This window comes from Ambystoma mexicanum, chromosome 1p (assembly GCF_040938575.1).
Source record: "Ambystoma mexicanum isolate Mex_15411 chromosome 1p, UKY_AmexF1_1, whole genome shotgun sequence".
Lineage (NCBI taxonomy): Eukaryota > Metazoa > Chordata > Amphibia > Caudata > Ambystomatidae > Ambystoma > Ambystoma mexicanum.
In genome coordinates, this window is record NC_090921.1 from 1,052,725,944 (window position 1) to 1,052,743,614 (window position 17,671).

General features: G+C 46.9%; 1 protein-coding gene across 1 annotated transcript in view; it reads right to left on the reverse strand.

The window, feature by feature from the left end:
• Positions 1 to 11,669: 11,669 nt before the first annotated feature.
• LOC138447935 (uncharacterized) overlaps positions 11,670 to 17,671 on the reverse strand; it is a 185,861-nt gene continuing 179,859 nt past the window's right edge. The window contains exon 8 of the mRNA XM_069604462.1: positions 11,670 to 12,882. Within this exon, the coding sequence (XP_069460563.1) occupies positions 12,769 to 12,882 (114 nt within the window). The 3' untranslated portion in view covers positions 11,670 to 12,768. The remainder of the gene's footprint in view (positions 12,883 to 17,671) is intronic.

Genomic DNA, 17,671 nt, shown 5'->3' on the forward strand with positions numbered 1-17,671 from the left:
GGCCTCAGTGGCAACCTCTTTTCACCACCTACGTGAATGCAGTGGGAGGCACAGACTACCTCCCTGCTAGGAAAAGAGCCATCCTACTGAACGCAATGGGGGTGGAAAAACAGAGGATATTTGCCGGCTTAAACCAGGAGCTGGTGGAGGATGACGAAGATGACTTCTTTAATGAAGCCATCAGGTGCATTGTGAAGCGTTTTTCCAACAAAGAATACTGTCCTACACTGGATTAAGTTCTACAGTAGTTAACAAGAAGTTTCGAAGCCGGTGGACGACTATGTTATACGGATGAGAGAGTTGGCGGCTTTTTGTGACTTTGGCAACGGTTGTATACGAATTGTTAGTTTCACAATTGTTCGAATTACAATTGACCTTTTCACAATTGACTGAATTGTGAAGGTCAATTGTAACATATATGCGGTGAATTGTGACCCTTTAAAATCAGTCAATTGTTCATTCGAACAATTGTAAACAAACAATTTGGGTAATACGTTGGCAACAATACAGGGAACATGATCTGTGACATTCTCGTAGTTCACACCCTCTCGAGAAGGGTCCAGGACAAATTAATTGTGGAAAAGGAGCTGGTGCACGATAAAGCGATTCAGATTGCCATAGCCATTGAGGAAATCTCCATCAGGCACAAAGAAACGTCAGGAAGCGCCCCGAACACGGAAGTGCATGCCATGCAGTACCGCAGCCACAAAGAGAAATCCCGGCAGGATAAAAATGATGACCAAGCCAGCAGAAGACAAACATTGAAATGCCATAGGTGCACCAGCACCCAACAGCCAACGATAGGGAGTGTCCAACCAGGAACATAGTGTTTGAACTGCCACAGGTTCGGACACATGGTGGTTGCTTGCAAATGGGCAAGAAAATTACATCAGTAGACTTGGATAGTGGTGGAAGAAGAGAGGAACCGTGAGATGAGGACAAGCCGACCGTCATCATGGTCAATAGCATCACAGAAAGAAGAGAGAAGCCACACTGCATGGTTAGGTTTGACGTAATGGAAACTAGAGTTCTGGCTGACTCTGGTTCGGACTTGACCATTCTGCCAATACGCATGTACAAAGAGATGATGGGCCGAGAAAAGGTGGAGCTTTTGAAGACCAAATACAAACCCACAGTGTTTGGAGGTGCATCCGTTAGTCTGCTGGGGTACATCAAAGGCACAGTAAAGTTCAAAGGAAGGAAGACATATGCCAAAGTATACTTTGCTGAGACAGGCACTGCCATGCTGCGGGTGATGATCAAGCAAAGTTGGAAATAAAGCTCAACCCCATCACAAGCGATCAGATGTTATCAGTGACAAGTGGAGGAGCGTTGGTATTGGAAGAGGATTTCCCTGAGTTATTCTCGAAGGGATTGGGCAAAATTAAAACCTGCGTGCACAAGATCAGGCTATGCCAGAATGCCATCCCGGTCAAACACAAAGTCAGGCCGGTACTGGGCAAGGCAAACGCTAAAACAGCAATTGGAGAAGATGGTCAATGAGGGTACGATACAGATCATAGAACTGTCAGAACAGTTACGTCCGATAGTGTTCATAAAGAATCAATGCTCAAATGACATGAGAGTATGCATTGACTTGCACAGTCTAAACCTAGAAGTCATCACAGACAGTTACCTGCTTCCCAGCATTATTGAGTTAATTTTAATGAGGAAGGAGGCGAACATCTTTTCAAAGCTGAACATTCATGATGTGTGCCACCAAATCATGCTACACAAGGAGTCAAGACCGCTTACGGAATTTATCACCCCATTTGGTATGTTTCAATATACCAAAATGCCATTTGGATTGTCCTCAGCTGTATCCGCTTTTCAACGGATGATGGACTCCTTAATGAAAAACATGAGGAATGTAGCCTGCTTCCAAGAGGACATTCTAACGAAGATGCAAAACAAGGTGTTAAGGGAAGTACACCACAAGTTACAAGAAGGAAGGGTTACGGGTACGATATGAAAAGTGTGCAATCAGTGTTGAGGAAGTGGAATACTTAGGCTACACCATATCCAATGAGGGAATTAGTCCAAAAAGGAACTTACTGAAAGCCATAGTAAAAGCTCACGCACCAACCAATAAAGAAGAGCAGATCCCTTTTAGGCATTGCAGAAGATTAAGCCAAGTTTGTGCTCAGGTTCTCAGAAGAAACAGCTCCCCTCAGAGAACGGCTAAAAAAAGCGGCAGAGTATAAGTGCAACCCGACCCAAGAAAGGGCGTTCAAAGAGGTGAAAGACAGAATAGTAAGTGCCCAATGCATACGGCCGTTCAGTCCCCAATGGAACACAGTCATCACCACATATGCCAGTGCATATGGTCTAGGTGCGACCCTCACCCAGAAACGGGGTAACACTGAACAAGTGGTATCTTTTGCTTCAAACGCATTTCCGGATGCTGAAAATAATTATTCAATGATTGAAAAAGAGCTGTTGGCGTGCGCTTGGGCTGTCGAATACTTTAGGATGAATGTTTGGGCCACCGGCTTCACACTCCTTACTGACCACAAACCACTCACACACATTCTGAGCCCAGGTGGTACCAAAACGTCCAACCCCAGGATAGCACGAATATCTGCAAAGCTAAAAGAGCACACATACACCATTGGGCACATAGCAGGATGGAGGAACTCACAGGCCGACTACATGTCGAGATTGCCGTAGTCAGATGGTCCGGCGTCAACCCTTCCTGAAAGATGAGTGTGTAGTGGCTTCCGTGGGAGACCTGAACTGCAGGATGTACATGGAGATGGGGGGAATCACTGGAGAGATGAGGCAGGTAAAGATCCTGCGGCACGTGAAATAACCCACTGGGTTCGCAAAGGATGGGCCGATGAGAGAACAATCCCAGAAGGTCGGACACCATTCTGGAAAGTAACAGACGAAATTCACGAAGCATATGGAATGCTCTATAGAGGAGATCAAATCATACTGCCAGCGGGCATGAGGAAGATCATTTTATGCAGGGCCCAGTCAGGACATCTAGGTACCAGTATGAGCAACGCAATGCTGCATCAGGGATGCATACTGGTAGCCGGGAATGGATAATGACATCCGAATGATGATGGACCAGTGTCATGACTGCATAAACAGCGACAAACGACTGAAGGGGCGTCAAGCACCTCTTATTCCCATAGAGATACCTGAAGGGGTGTAGCATATGTTGGGATTAGATTTCAGAGGCCCACTGGAAGCAATGGGGCCAGAGCATAGATAAGGGATTGTAATGATTGACTACTTATTCACATGGGTGGAAGCTGAGTTTGTGGCAGACATCCCCACAACAAAGGTCATTGAAAGTATTGACTGCTGTGTTCCAAAGGGAAGAATTTCCAAAGCAGATAATCATGGGCAATGGGGCCCAGCTAGTATCCAGGGAGATGGAGAGATTTCTGATGGATAACAATATCAAACATGTTAAGGCCTCTCTATATCACCTCAAGCAAATTGATTGGTTGAGAGATCCAATAGGTTCATCAAAGGTGTACTGTAGCTGGCCAGGGCTTCAAATATGGACCCGTACAAATCTGTAAAAGAGGCCATTGCAGCTCATCATCTCCCTCCTAATGGGTCCACAAATGTGTCACCCTTTCACATGCTACAGGGCAGGAAGGTGGCATCCACGCTAGTCCCCCATGGTTAACAGGGTAAAAGAAGACGAGACAGTAGACATGGAGGAAGTAATATGGGGAATCAAAAAGAGCAAGCAGAAGTGATGAGGAAAGAGCTTCCCAGAGAACAGAGGCTTGGGTGGGAAACATGGCCAAAATCCGACTGCCCCACAAAGACCAAGACAATGGTTCCAGATTCAGCAGACCTTTTCAAGTAGCGCGGAAGGGATAGAATCATATATGTACTCAGAATGGCAAACGCTGGAACTTTGAATGGGTTGCAGCGTACTAAAAGACATTCGAAGTGTCGGAAGAAGCCTGGCCAAGAGAGCTCCGAGTGCAGCGAGAATGCAGCGACTGCGCACCAAGCAGGACTGACCCAGAACTACTATTAGACTTTGCCCCAGAAGATGAAGAACACAGATTCAGCATGGGAGTGGAGAGCAAGAGTCCCATAGAGAAGATCCCAGTGTGCACGAGTACACCAGCTGCCGAGTTTCCAGGTGGAGAGAACCAGGAGACACGCCCCCACTGGTAGAAGCACAGACTAGCCAAGTATGCAGATTATGTCATGGATTGGGACAACGCTGCTCAACAAAAGGAGTTATGTGGCGAGTGAGTCTCAGGAGAGCCTGCGACCAATGGGATTGCGCGAGACTCAGCGCATGATGCGAGCGCGAGCTGGGGAGAGTGCATACACTGGAGCAGGAGATAGCCGGAGCAAGATGCGCGGCCCGGCGCTCTGCGATATATAGACTCACTGCAGCAAATAAGAACATATGCAGAGACTGCCTGTGTGATCACACACACCTGTGCTGTTAACTGTAAATTCAATTACTTCTTACTGAGTGATTAAACCTTACCCTGTCACTCCAATCATCTTGTGGTCATCATTATAAAACACCTGGCTCCCATAAAGTTAAACCAACTTCACCCAAGGGACCCTACAAAGTTAGAGAGGCTGCATCCAAGCTGTCAAAAAATCCTATCCTGTTCATTACTGAGCATGCACAGAAACACTACGCATGTTCAGTCCGCAGGTATAGGTTTTTTAACAGATAACAAAAAGTCATGTACACCGACCCTCAGAGATAGCAAGGACCGGTGCATTTAAAGCACTGATTTCAGAACAGCATGAACTGCAGCAACCTTACCTCCGGGTCAGCGCATGCACGTAATGGGCAACGCAAATGAAGGAGTCTCCTCAAAGACACTGTGGTGCAGAGCAGTGCAAGGGATGATGGGGCGTCCAGGCTTTGGCGCACACATTGCAATGAACACGCAGCACAGTAACAGGTTCAGGTTTTCCTTCTTTCTGTCTCGCACAGCCCAAGTGCTTGAATATTACTTTCAAAACACATTAGTACCATGTGTAATAAAGCACTGTTGATAACTGTTGAGTTGTACTAATGTTGATCCCGCCTTCCGGCCCTGTGGTTACTCACACACATAAAGAGGTGGAGGCAGGAGACTCTTCAAACATGTTTTTATTTCTCTACACACTTCTCAGGACTGACCTTTGTTCCCTCTCCCCGTCCCTCCCCTTCCCTTTGCCCCATGTCCCTTCTCACGTGACAGAGGTGGATGATGACATTGCACCCCCCGATACTAAACATAAAGTTCGGGGCTACGGCATCTCTTCAAAGAGCCGATGTGGTTTTCTTCGAGTCCTCTGAGGCCTCCAGTTGTTTCTCCCACTTGATTCCGGTGACATCCAATGTGGCTCTTCTGTGCTGTAGTCTTCCTGAACTCCCTCATAGGGTGCATCCCACTCAGAGGAAGCTTCTGGAGTGTTTTGTTCAATCAACGGTATGGTTCCAGGCATTTTCCTGAAATGTGAGGAGTTTCATAGTCCTTCTGTTGCGTTCCGCTGTGAAAAGAGACCCTTTCCTTTGTATTATGGTGAGGGGTTCTTCTTCGAAGGCCGCCATGTTCTTGCGGTTTTGTGTTTGTCTTGCGATGACACACATCCCCTGGCTCTAGATATTGTCTTCAGCCCTCCTTTTCTTGTCGGCTGTTTGCTTCATGTCCGCTTTCCGTGAGGCATCCTGTTGTCTCATTTTGGCATCACCTTTGTACCTTTCCTCTTCCAGACCTATGTGGAGAAGTCTGGTTCCCACATTTCTTCCAACCATTACTTCCGAAGGTGTTTTCCCTCTGGTGTTGTGTGGGGTGTTTCGGTAGTCTCTCATTAGTTGACACAATGTGTTGAGGGGACCGGTAATTCCCCATTCACCATACCGGTTCCCCATCCCCATTCCTGCCCCCATAGGGCTCAATGGGAATGGGGAAGGAGTAAATTACGGCACCGTAAATTACGGTGCCGTAATTTACTCCAAGGTCCCATTGCGGGTTGGATTTTTAACGCCTGCTAAAAGCAGGCGTTAAATGCCAACCCGCAAAAGGGAACTCGGAATATGGTGGTAAGTGTTAACGGTCACCGTTGCCATTAACGGTGACTGTTAACCCTTACTGCCAGCCTCGGAATGAGGCCCAATAACTTCTCCACCGGCTCGCCTGTGAGACGAACTATCTGTGTGACACGCTTGATGTTACCCATGAACCTTTCAACTGTACCATTTGCTTGGGGCCACAAAGGTGTTATTTTGCGATGGCGAAAACCCATGTATTCTGCGAAACTTTTGAAGTCCTGTCCTGTGAAGGGAGGCCCATTGTGAGTTTTTAGGACTTTTGGAATGCTATAGGTGGCAAACATCCGATCTAGCACAGGGATGGCATGATATGCTGCTGTAGATGGTACAATGTGCACGTCCGGGAACCTTGAGTATTCGTCAATTGCTACAAGGATGTGTTCGCCCACTTCTAGCGGGCCAAAGTAGTTCACAGCAATTTCTTCCCATGCTCCTTCAGGTAGTTCTGTCATGTTGAGAGGTTCTGGTCTGGTTTGCGGGTTAAGGACAGCACAGATGGGGCAGTTCTTGAGTAGTTCTTCAACGTGTGCGTCAAGTTGAGGGAACTATACTCTTTGTCGCAGCATCCTTTTTGTGGACACTATTCCTCTATGTCCTTCGTGCACTAGCTCTAGGACATTTTTCCTTAGGTTCCAGGGAATCACTAGCTTGTTGCCCTTAAGTAGCAGTCCTTCCTTTGATTTTGCAAGTTCATCTTTTACGGCCATTAGGCATGTGATGTCCTCTTTTGTTTCTTCTCCCACGTTTTCTTTGAGCTGCTTTGTTTCCACCGACCCATCTCGAGGCATCTCATGATGATTTGCAAACCTTGATCTGCATTATGTCCAGCCGTTGCGGGGCGTTTTCTTGGACCACGTATCTGATGTATTGGTCTGCGGTAGATGGATCTGGCATGCATTTTTGGCTGGGCTGGCGTGAGAGAAAGTCTGCCGGATTCTGTTCCTTCCCGGGCCGATGAATGATGTCGAATTGATAGTCTTGTAGCCTGCGGGCCCACCGGGCTATCCTTGGAGGCATTTTGGCCTGGGCGTTACCGTATATAAATAGTAATGCCTGGTGGCCTGTGGTTTTGACTGTTGTAAATGGCTTCCGATAGAGGAAAATAAATGAAAATGTTTGCAGGCCCACTGCAAGGCCTTCCTTTTCAGCCTGCGAGTAGGCTTGCTCTGTTTTTGAGAGACTGCGGCTTGCATATGATACGACATGTATGCCTTGACCGTCCTTGCGATCTAGTTGAGTCAGGATGGCGCCTAAGCCGACAGGGCTTGTGTCAACAATTAGTTCCATGTATTTTTGGGGATCAAAATATACCATGTTTTTGGCATCTGCAATGCAATGTGATTTTTGATGATTTGGAATGCTTCTTGACACTCGTCTGACCATCTGAATTCCGAGCTGAGCTTGGTGAGGGCCCTAAGGGGTGCACTGACTGATGCGAAGTCCTTTATGTATTGCGTGCAATAGCTCGCTAGGCCGAGAAAGTATCGCAGATTGGTGGTGGAGTTCGGTGGTGCGGTGTTTGTGAGGGCACTGACCTTCTCGGGGTCAGGTGTCATTCCACTTTCAGAGAAGATGTGACCGAAGAACTGCAGAGTTGTCTTTCGGAATTTGCATTTCAATTTGTTCAGAGTGAGGTGAGCTTCCTCCAGAGCCATGCACACCCGCATGAGGGTGTCATCGTGCTGTTCCTGAGTTTGCTCAAATACTAAAATGTCATCACTATAGTTCAGAGAGTTTGGCACATGCTTCATCACATTATGGATTGCTGACTGGATGATTTCTGCTGCTGATGACACTCCAAAACTTAGTCGTTTGTATCTATATAGACCAAGGTGTGCAGCGAACGTGGTGATGTATCTGGATCTTTTGTGGAGTTCTAATTGATGGTACCCTTTATTGAGGTCCAGTTTCGAGAAGACCGTGGCTCCATTAAGAACATGTACCATGTCCTTGATTCGGGGAGACTGATGACGTTCTCTCAAGATTGCTTCATTTGGTCTTCGCATGTCCACACAAATGCGGATGTCGGGTGAGTCCTTTTTCAGCACTGGCAATATGGGAGATACCCATGTAGTGGGGCCTTCCACTGGCTCAATGATATCTGCTTCTAAGAGTTTTATTAGTTCGTTTTCTACCTGTTTCTGGATGTTAATATGAATACCTCTGTAGTGCTGTGCTACGGGAGTGACATTGCTATTGATATGTAGTTTGATCTGTCTTTCAATTTTCCCAGACCCTTGAACAGTGCTGGGAAGACTTGGTCAATGCTCGCAGTGGGTTCCAGATGTTTGTGCACCATGAGCCTGTACAGGACGTGGATTAGCCGCATTTCGATTGCTGCTTTGTAGCTGAGAACGCATCCGCTGTCTGTGGCAGCTTCTAGGACGCGCATGGGTATGTCATTTGCATGATCTTTATACCTGCTTGAGGCCGTGAAGAAACCATTGCAGGCTAGGGGTGCCTTGGAGCCGTACGGAGAAATGAGCGCTCTGGCTGGTTGTAGGCGTGGTGCATTTGGTATGCTGTTGTACACTTCCTCACTGATCACATTTACGGAGGCCCCTGTGTCCACCAGGAATTCAGCAGCCACCTTGTTGACTTGTATTATGAGTGTTGGGCTATTTTCTTTTGCTGATGGGTTCCCTAATGCGTATAGGTAGCCCATCTTCCGTGGTTCTCCTTTCCGTCTTCCTCTATTCCTGGGGTTGTCTTTTGATGAGGCACTAGAAGCGCTATCAGATTGAGATTGTTCCACCAGGCATCTGATGCATCTCTGAGGGTGCCACCTCTGCTTGGAGGATGAGGGCTTGCTGTCTATCCATTCATTTGATGGCCTTGACTGTCTTTTGTCTGAGGTTTCTTCACGATTCCTGCAGCGTGCCGGGTCACTCTGGTGGTGCGAATCGCGAAATGGACTTGGATGTCTCTGAACCCTCTCTGGCGTGGAGCGCCCGTTTCTCCCAGTCCCATGCATTTTGCTGCAGTATATGAAGCAGACAGTGATATAGTGGTTTTCTCCTCCACAGGCGGAGCAGATTTGGCCCATAGCAGGGCACGGGCCTTCGTGTGGTTACTCATGACCGCATTGGTAGCAGAATGGATCACTGTTTCCTTTCGGGGTGCTCTCGAGCTTGTGTAGGCTGTCATGTTTCCGTGGGTGATGGTGATGTCATCGAGTCCTTCCACTTGCGCTGTCAGTGCTGCATCTGAGTGGGCCAGGCGTGGGATTTCCTCAACATTCCGTGGCTTTTGTAGTAGCCGTCTTCTCAATTCACCGCTTTCGCATCCTACTATAATTTGCGAGCGTAGCGCCTCCTCGTTTGAATATTTGATGAAATCACAGTGTTTCATTCTGACCCTTAGCCTCATCATGAAAGCGTCCATCGTTTTGTCCTTTGATTGTTTTGTGGTGTGAAAAATATGTCTTTCATAATCCACCTTTGTGTGTGGCATGAAGTAATCTGTGAGGGTTACTTTGAGGTTATTGTAGGAGTCTATGTTGTCTTCAGGGAGTTCTTCTAGAATATCTCTCACATTGGACCCTATGGCATGGGTGAGTAGACTGTGTTTTCTTTCACCCTCCAGTGGGCCTACTGCTTTGAGGCACACTTCAAAATCTCTTAGCCATTTCTTCCACCTTGGCCCTAGTGTGCCGGTGTCACTGAGATCAAAATCAGAAGGCAAATGAGATATTAGTCCGTCAGTCATCCTTGTGCATGCTACCCGGGCAGGTGTTACTTATACAGTTAATGAGTCCTCCCCTGAATCATCCACCATGTCAATGTTTGCTGAGGTGTGGACTTACTGTTTGTAGCTGGTCGGGGATCAAGTTTGTGTCCTGTTTGGGATAGTGGGAGCAGGGAGCTTTGCTTCTTCTACAGCTGCAGCTGTGTGCTTTATATGCCGGTTCTTGGGCCGTCTTCTGGCCCTTGACGTGGTTATGGCTCAAAGTGTCTTGCCTTGGATGTGAAACAGGTGCACACATTTGTTTGTATATTTTCAATATTTGCGCCTAAAATCTCGAGCAGGGGGCGTGTCCTGCACGAGATTACCTGCGATGATGAGAGCAGGAGTGTTGTGCCTCTACTGCTTATTGTTGCTGTTGGTGGGAAGTCCGCCCGGAGTGTGGGGACCTGCTGTGCTCCTCCCACCGATATGTTGCTGTTGTTGGCGGGAAGATTTGCCCTGAGTGTGGGGAGCCGATGTGCTCCACCCACCGATATCTTGCTCGCTTTTGGCAGGAGATCCGCCCAGAGTGTGGGGAGCCGACTTGCTCCACCCACCAGTGTGTCGTTGTCGTTGGGCGGTAATCTGTGTCTGCCTGTCCGGAGCACGGGGAGCCGACGTGCTCCACCCGCAGATGTCTTTGTTGCCATCGGCGGGTACGTGCTGTGCCTCACTCGGATTCCTGGAGGGAGCTGGCCAGTTGGCAGGGAGCCTTCCCGCTCCCACCCGCCTTGCCTTACCGTCACAACTCCACAGGGCCATGGCCCACGGCTCGAATGGCACTTGGAAGACCATGAGCACAGAGCGCCGGAAGGATTCTGCTGGCACGGCCGTGTTTCGTTCCGCCTCATCGCCAATGTCGAGTTGTGCTAACTTCGATCCTGCCCTCCGGCCCAGTGGTCACTCACACACATAAAGAGGCGGAGGTAGGAGACTCTTCAAACACATCTTAATTTCTCTACACACTTCTCAGGACTGATGTTTGTTCCCTCTCCCCGTACCTCTCCTTCCCGTTGCCCCGTGTACCTTCCCACGTGACAGAGGTGGATGACAACACCACAATAACCACAGGAATCATCTTTACTGATCAGAGTGAAGTTCATCCAGAGATCGGGTGACCAGACGTCGCGATTTTTCCAGGACTGTCCCGGAACTGGGCCCCCTGTCCAGAGAGTTTTTATAGATTAAAAACCCTGTCCTGGTTTTGGGGACAGGGAGGGTGAGCTCCAACAATTCAACATACTATGTATAAAGCAAATACATTTTGCACTTTATCCCACAATGGTCTCGAAACCCCAATCTTTTAAGTGACAGCGAGAAGCACTAACTGATTGTGTCACAAGACTAGCTGGGTGCCAGATATATATCCAAGGCCTCTAATAGCTATAAAAGCAAAGACTCCTTTGTTTTTCACAGGCTTACATTTACAGCCAAATCTACACAGTTTATATAAAGCAGTGCTGGAAATAGAAATTATTATTTAATGTGTGATCACTAGGGTGGGGGGGGGCAAGGATATTAGGGTGAGCGCCTTGTGGGGTGGACAGGTATGGGATAGTTCTACTTTTATGTTTGTGGCAGTCCCGTTTAGTTATATTGAAAATCTGGTCACCCTATCCAGTGAGCTCCTCATAGCCAATTATTTCTCCCCATGTGGAGAGCACAACAAATTCAATACTCATCACTATTCATTGCATTTACTTTAAAAATTAACCTCTGGGTTTCAGAGTCACAAACAAATGCAAGACTAACTGAATACAAACAGTATTCAACTGCTCACTTAGGGGCCTGAAGAAAAAAGTAAATACATATTTTCTAATGAAAACCTGAGGTGTCAAAATGAAGCAGATTTGTGATGTCAATGTATTTTATTTATTTTTTATTTATTGGGTATTTATAATATGCCTATACAGCAAAGGTGTTTCAAGGTGCAACATGACAAGAGGGGTGGGGGGACAGGGATGAAGAAAAACAAAAACGATCCTACTAGTCCTTATGTCATTCGTATCGTGCAAGTGCAGTAACAAGATGTGCGGGGGAGAAAGTGCAGGTGAGGGCGGAAGGGCCCATGGATTATACGAGTGCCGAGGGGAGGCCAGATGGACAAGTGCCAGGGAATGCAGAGAGTGCAGGGGAAGAAGTCCACGTGCTAAGTGTGAGTGATGAGATGGAAGGGCTCATGGGTGCAAGCCCAGCCAGGCTAGTGCAGGGGGAGGTATCCAGGAAGGGCAATTGTAGGTTAGGGGGCAGGGGGCCAGAGGAGAGAACAAGTGCAGGGGTAGACTGATCGAGGAGGGCCTGGTGCCCTGTAAGAATCTAAAGGAACCCGGAAGCCAGTCAAAAAAACGCAGAGTAGGACATTAGCTGGGAAGGGGGAGAGGGAAGGAGGAAGAGAAAGGGAGGGTCTTGAGAAGCTTCCGGAACTTAAGGAGATCCGGCTCAAGTCTGAGAGGGGCAGGGAGACCATTCCAGAGCGAGGCACCTGCGAAGGAGAGATCTACCTCCCACTCTCTGCTTGGAAAAACATCTGATCTGCAGAGAGTTGGAGCTAGCAGGGCGATATTTAGGGAGAAAGAGTTGGATGTAGCGGGGTCCCAGACCCCAGAAAGCCTTGTGTATGATGCAGGGGGTCTTGAACTTGATCCTCGCAGCAACTGTGAGCCAGTGGAGAGATTTTTGGGCTGGCGAGTTGCAGTCCAGGGGCTTGAGGCCAAGGATGAGTCTTGCAGTCCTATTCTGGATACGTTGAAGGGGGCAAAGGGAGGAGTTAGGCAGATTAAGGAAGAAGCTGTTGCAGTAGTCCAGTCTGGAGAGGACCAGAGCTCTGAATACATTGTGTTTCTGGGAGAAGGTGAGGAAAGGGAGAATACCTTTGAGGAGGTGCATCTGAAAGTCAACTCAGGTAAAGTATTTTTTGCTTAGAAAACATATTTATTAAAGCAGACGCATGGGAAACATTCCTTCTTGTAGGGTTGCTCTGAAGTGTTGTCCCATCACCAGGGGATAGTCTTCCCATTCCAGTCGATGAGGACCCCATTATGGCTTTCATTGAGACCATCCAGCATATTAACAATGCCTTCCACGCTCTGCTCCACCGTCAAGTCTGCCTGAGAACAGAGAAGAAGTTAGGGGTACAGATAAACCCATCTTTCAAAAGAGAGCATTCATTGAGCATGCAGAAAGTCAACTTCAAACTGCACTACACCATAAGATGTGCTGCCTGGTAATGACCGATTGTACATACCACCCCTAGAAGTAATAATGTCCCCAAAGATTGCACCATATGCCTTGGTTTGCAAAATGCATTGTGTTACAAGCACATAGGTACGTCTCTCCCCCTGAAGTTCAGTGCTTCATTTTTCACATAAATATGAATAGTGTGACATACATGCAATTAGGGAGCCTGTATGTTAATCAGATCAGACATAATTACAGTATCATATGTACCTGATATATGTAATGTACACTCAAAGATTGTTTTAATGCATTTGTAGAGTGTGCATCATTAACCAAAGGGTTTCGGGGTATACATAATAAATGGATAACCAATTATGGCAGCAATTTACACTCAAAGTAAAGATGCACTTGTTTGCAACAAATGTAATTCCTGTGCCTAAGTGCCGCTAGCCGAGTGAAAAAAATAGTAAAAATGATAAAGGTGACTGTGGGATAAAGGAAAAAGATCATTTTTTAAAAACATTTTTTTATTTTTATTATTGTGTTCTTAGTTTACAAAAAACCTTGCACAAGATATACAAAAATATATAAATTAGAAATTAGAAAAAAAGAAAGAAAGGAAAGGAAAATAAAAAAATAAAAATCTCTTATAATATCTAATTAAACTTAAAATATTAAAATATAACAACCACAAAGGTTTTCGACATACATCATAGTAAATACACATTTAAGTACAAAAAAATGAATCATATATTATTGCCATAATCAATCAGTAGATCTAGTAGTAGCTCATCAAGTAACAAGATTCTTTTTATCCAGTTCTATAGTTACCAGCTTCAAAAACACATTTAGGGCCAAGATCAAAGACATATTCGTGCCCCACATAAAACTGCACCAGAAAAGATTTGTTGAGACTTCTGAATCACTGTCAAATCTGTCCTTGAAGCTCCCCAGATGCTTAGCATCAAAGTAAGGACACATGGTAACTATGTGTCTCAAAGTCTCGCAAGAATCTTTAACACCACAGAATCTACATTGGTTCTCAAGATGATTGAGTGCCAGCATTTTCGTAGAATTATTCCAATGCCTAAACCTTTCAAGAACAGGCATCTGGTTAAGCCTAAACCACATGTAGCGCAGTCAACCCTTCATACATGGAAAACTTTGGAGATAAAGGGGTATACATTCTCTTACCACTGTGCCATTCCTGTCGAAAATTCTAGACAAGGCTGCATACTTACAGATTCAGTCCTACCTAGAAACACACAACATCCTAGGAAAAAGGCAATCAGGGTTCCGCCCCTGCCATGGCGCAGAGTCAGCTTGACAAAGGGAAAACATCACTCCTACTCCTAGACCTCTCAGTGGCCTTTGATCTGGTTGATCACAAGATCCTCTGCAGACATCTGACTGTCACAGCCCACTTCTCCCAAGAAGCCACTGCTTGGATTACCTCCTTCTTGGATGGTCGAGCGATGAGAGTCTTCTCTGATGAAGCATCTGCCATCCCTTCACCCATTGACTGTGGAGCCCCACAAGGCTTGTGTACCTCCACTACACTCTACAATCTCTTCACCCTCCCCCTCTTCAGTGACCGAGAAGAATTTGGCATAGCCTTTACAAACTATGATGATGACACACAAATTCTAGTCCCACTAACAGGCAACTACGAGCAAGACCTCAACACCCTCCAAGACATATATGCCCGCATCCAGGCCTGGATGGCAGCCAATGACCTATGCCTAAATGGGGAAAAAAAATGAAATACTGTTAGTAGGCCCAAAGAAGCCCATAAAAGACTAGACAACTCATATAACTCCTTCTTCATCGAAGACACAGTTATCATTACCTCATTTGCAGTAAAAACCCTAGGCGTCTACCTGGATTCCACTCTTTCCATGAATAGGCAAGTCAGCGCCATTTCATCCTCAGCAGCGCTCACTTCAAAAATCATAAATGCAGTGAAACCTTACCTATTGCCAAAGAACTGCCTAAACATTGCTAGAGCCACAATTGGAGCAAAACTGGATTACTGCAATATCCTGCGTCTTGGCTCTTCCACAAACAACATCAACAGACTGCAAATTGCACAAAACAATGCCCTTAGAGCAGCCCTCAGCATCCCCAAGAGAGAACATATCTTCCAGGCAAGAAAAGATGCCCACTGGCTCCCGATCAATGAGCACATAACCTTCAAAGCCCTCACAATCACACACAGATGCCTTGCCGAGACAGCACCAGCCTATTTAGTAGAGAGAATACACCAAGCGCCAACCACAACCTAAACTCAACAAATACTCAAACCAAATCTCAATCCCAACTTTCAACAGAGCCAAAGCCGGTGGAACCAGCTTTGAAGTCCTAGCCCCCAAAGCCTGGAACTCTCTTCCGCCCAGTCTTAGAAACAAAGAATCCCTCTTCACATTCAGAAAAGCACTAAACACAAAACTGTTCAACTAAACCGTGTACCATCCTTTATTGCCTCCCACACTGTTGCACTGTAACCACGGAACACCCTTTCCTTTTTTATTGTAATAATACACGTTTTTGCCTGTAACCACTGTCAATATCATGCACCAAGTTCAATATTCTGTAACAGCGCCACAATACCCCCGGGCTGCTGGGCGCTTAATAAATCCAGATAAATAAATGAATAAATAAATAAATATCATGCCCAAAATTCTAATATTCCCTGTAGGTCGAATAGGTGGCAATACGATCGGCAGTCTCAACCCAGTCTGCCCTAAAGGGAGTTCTCTTCACTATGCCTGGTCGTTGAATAAGATTTTCCCCCGTAACCCCTAAAAAAAAAAACCAGGGCCAAATACATTCTAGATGGGAACTCCTGCATTGAAGGGACAGAATCAGCATGCATAACCACAGAAAGCGTTTCATACAGTGTGTTTTTCAAAGGGTCACTTATTTTCCTAAATGTACTTAGCTGTTCCCACACATACCTTGCTTAAAGAGATATTAAACAGAGCTGACGTCGTTTAACCGCATTGGGCACGGCCAATGACAAACGCAACATTTCCTTCCAGAGTTTTCCTTGTATGACATTTAGGGTAGGGCCCATATCATGAGTGGAAAGGTCCACACCATAGAGGAGAATGGGCTCAATTTTAGCAAGATAATAACGTCTTATAGGAAGTAAGGAGAATTTGCATACTTTCTGCCTCAGAAATTTTAGTTGAATTTTAAGTTTAGAGGCTTTATCAAGTAGGCCAGATTTCCAAAATTCAAGGCTAGCCCTATTGGTAAGTTTGTAGCCAAGATAAGTGACTGCCTTAACCTGGTTGACTTGTTCCTGACACATAATCCACTCATACAACTGCACCTTAGTTCTTCTGGAGAAGACAAGAACCTGGGATTTGGACGCATTGGGCATAATATTGTTGGCAACAGCATATTGGAAGAATAGATCATTGTACCATAGGTTAATTGTCTATTTTTCTTCACGCATTGTGCAATCGTCAAGGCAATGGGAAGGGAAGAACCACTTTTGTGGGCTTCAAAGAAACAATTAAAAAAAAACACTGAACAAAAATAAATAGAATCACACAATTTGGAAAAGATTATGTGATTTTAGATTAAACAGGTTCCTCACCCTCAAAATGTATTTAAATTGCAAGTTGCATTCCCAATCAATAGCAAACATTAATGGTGATCATTGGTGCAAGGTCTGGGAGAATAGAAAAAGTTGTGTTGGAAAGGGGGGACCAGCGTCCCAGGCACCCCAGTGATTTCAAATGAGGCAGAGGGTGTTTATCTTCGACGGACGTGTGGCTGGGGGAGCGCAGGAGGTAGGCCCACATATGCAAAGTTCGGTGCCAGGCAAAAATGGTGGCTGGCATACGCAGTCCAGCTGAGGGGTGCTGGTGTGCGTAGCAGCGTGATACAGGGTGGCTGCACCTGTGGCAGCATAGTGGAGATACGAAAGCTAAGACCAGGGGCGGCCTACCCTGCCCTGTGGACGTGACTGGGGGCCAGCTGCGCAGCGGTTGTGTGCCGCCCCTGAGCTGACCTGACATGGAGGAGGAGCAGGCCCTGCTGCTGGTGTGTGGGGCGTTGTGCGGCAGGCTCCAAGGGACTGTGGTGGAATCGGCACAATCCTGCAAGGCAGAATGGGGGACAGCACTGCATGCGGAATGCAGAAGGGAGCACCACCAGACGTGCCTCCCATAAGGAGGACATCAGACTGGAGCGCACAACGACGAGCATTGAGGACCCTAAGCCTTAGGTACAATGGTGCACAGACACGCTGCCTTGAACAATTGGGAACGCTCATGGAACCGGTACTGTCGGTGCACACTACGAGAACTCGGTAAGCGACACCGCGGGGGACGCACTAGAAAGAGAGCTCATGCACTGCCGCCCTCATTAGCGTCGCAGCGATGGCTGTAGTCTAACGCTTGCCGATTGAAGGAAGCGCACGTTCCCCTGTTCGGGCCTCTCCCCCCACCGAGGTGCACACCTGCTCTCAGCCTTGCACTGCGGCTGGAGTCGGCCTGCGCCCATACACAGTGTGGAGGCAGCGGGGGAGGCGACTGAAGGAAGAAAATTGAAATAGCAAGATCTTCAACCTCTGACTGTGGCCTACAGATACTGGTACCCCCCCAGCCCCTCTGCACTGACCCTTAGATGAGCACACCTAGGAGCCTCAGCAGTAGCTGGGGGCATAGGAGTGCAGGTCAGTAGGCTAGTGACCCCGGTGGACAC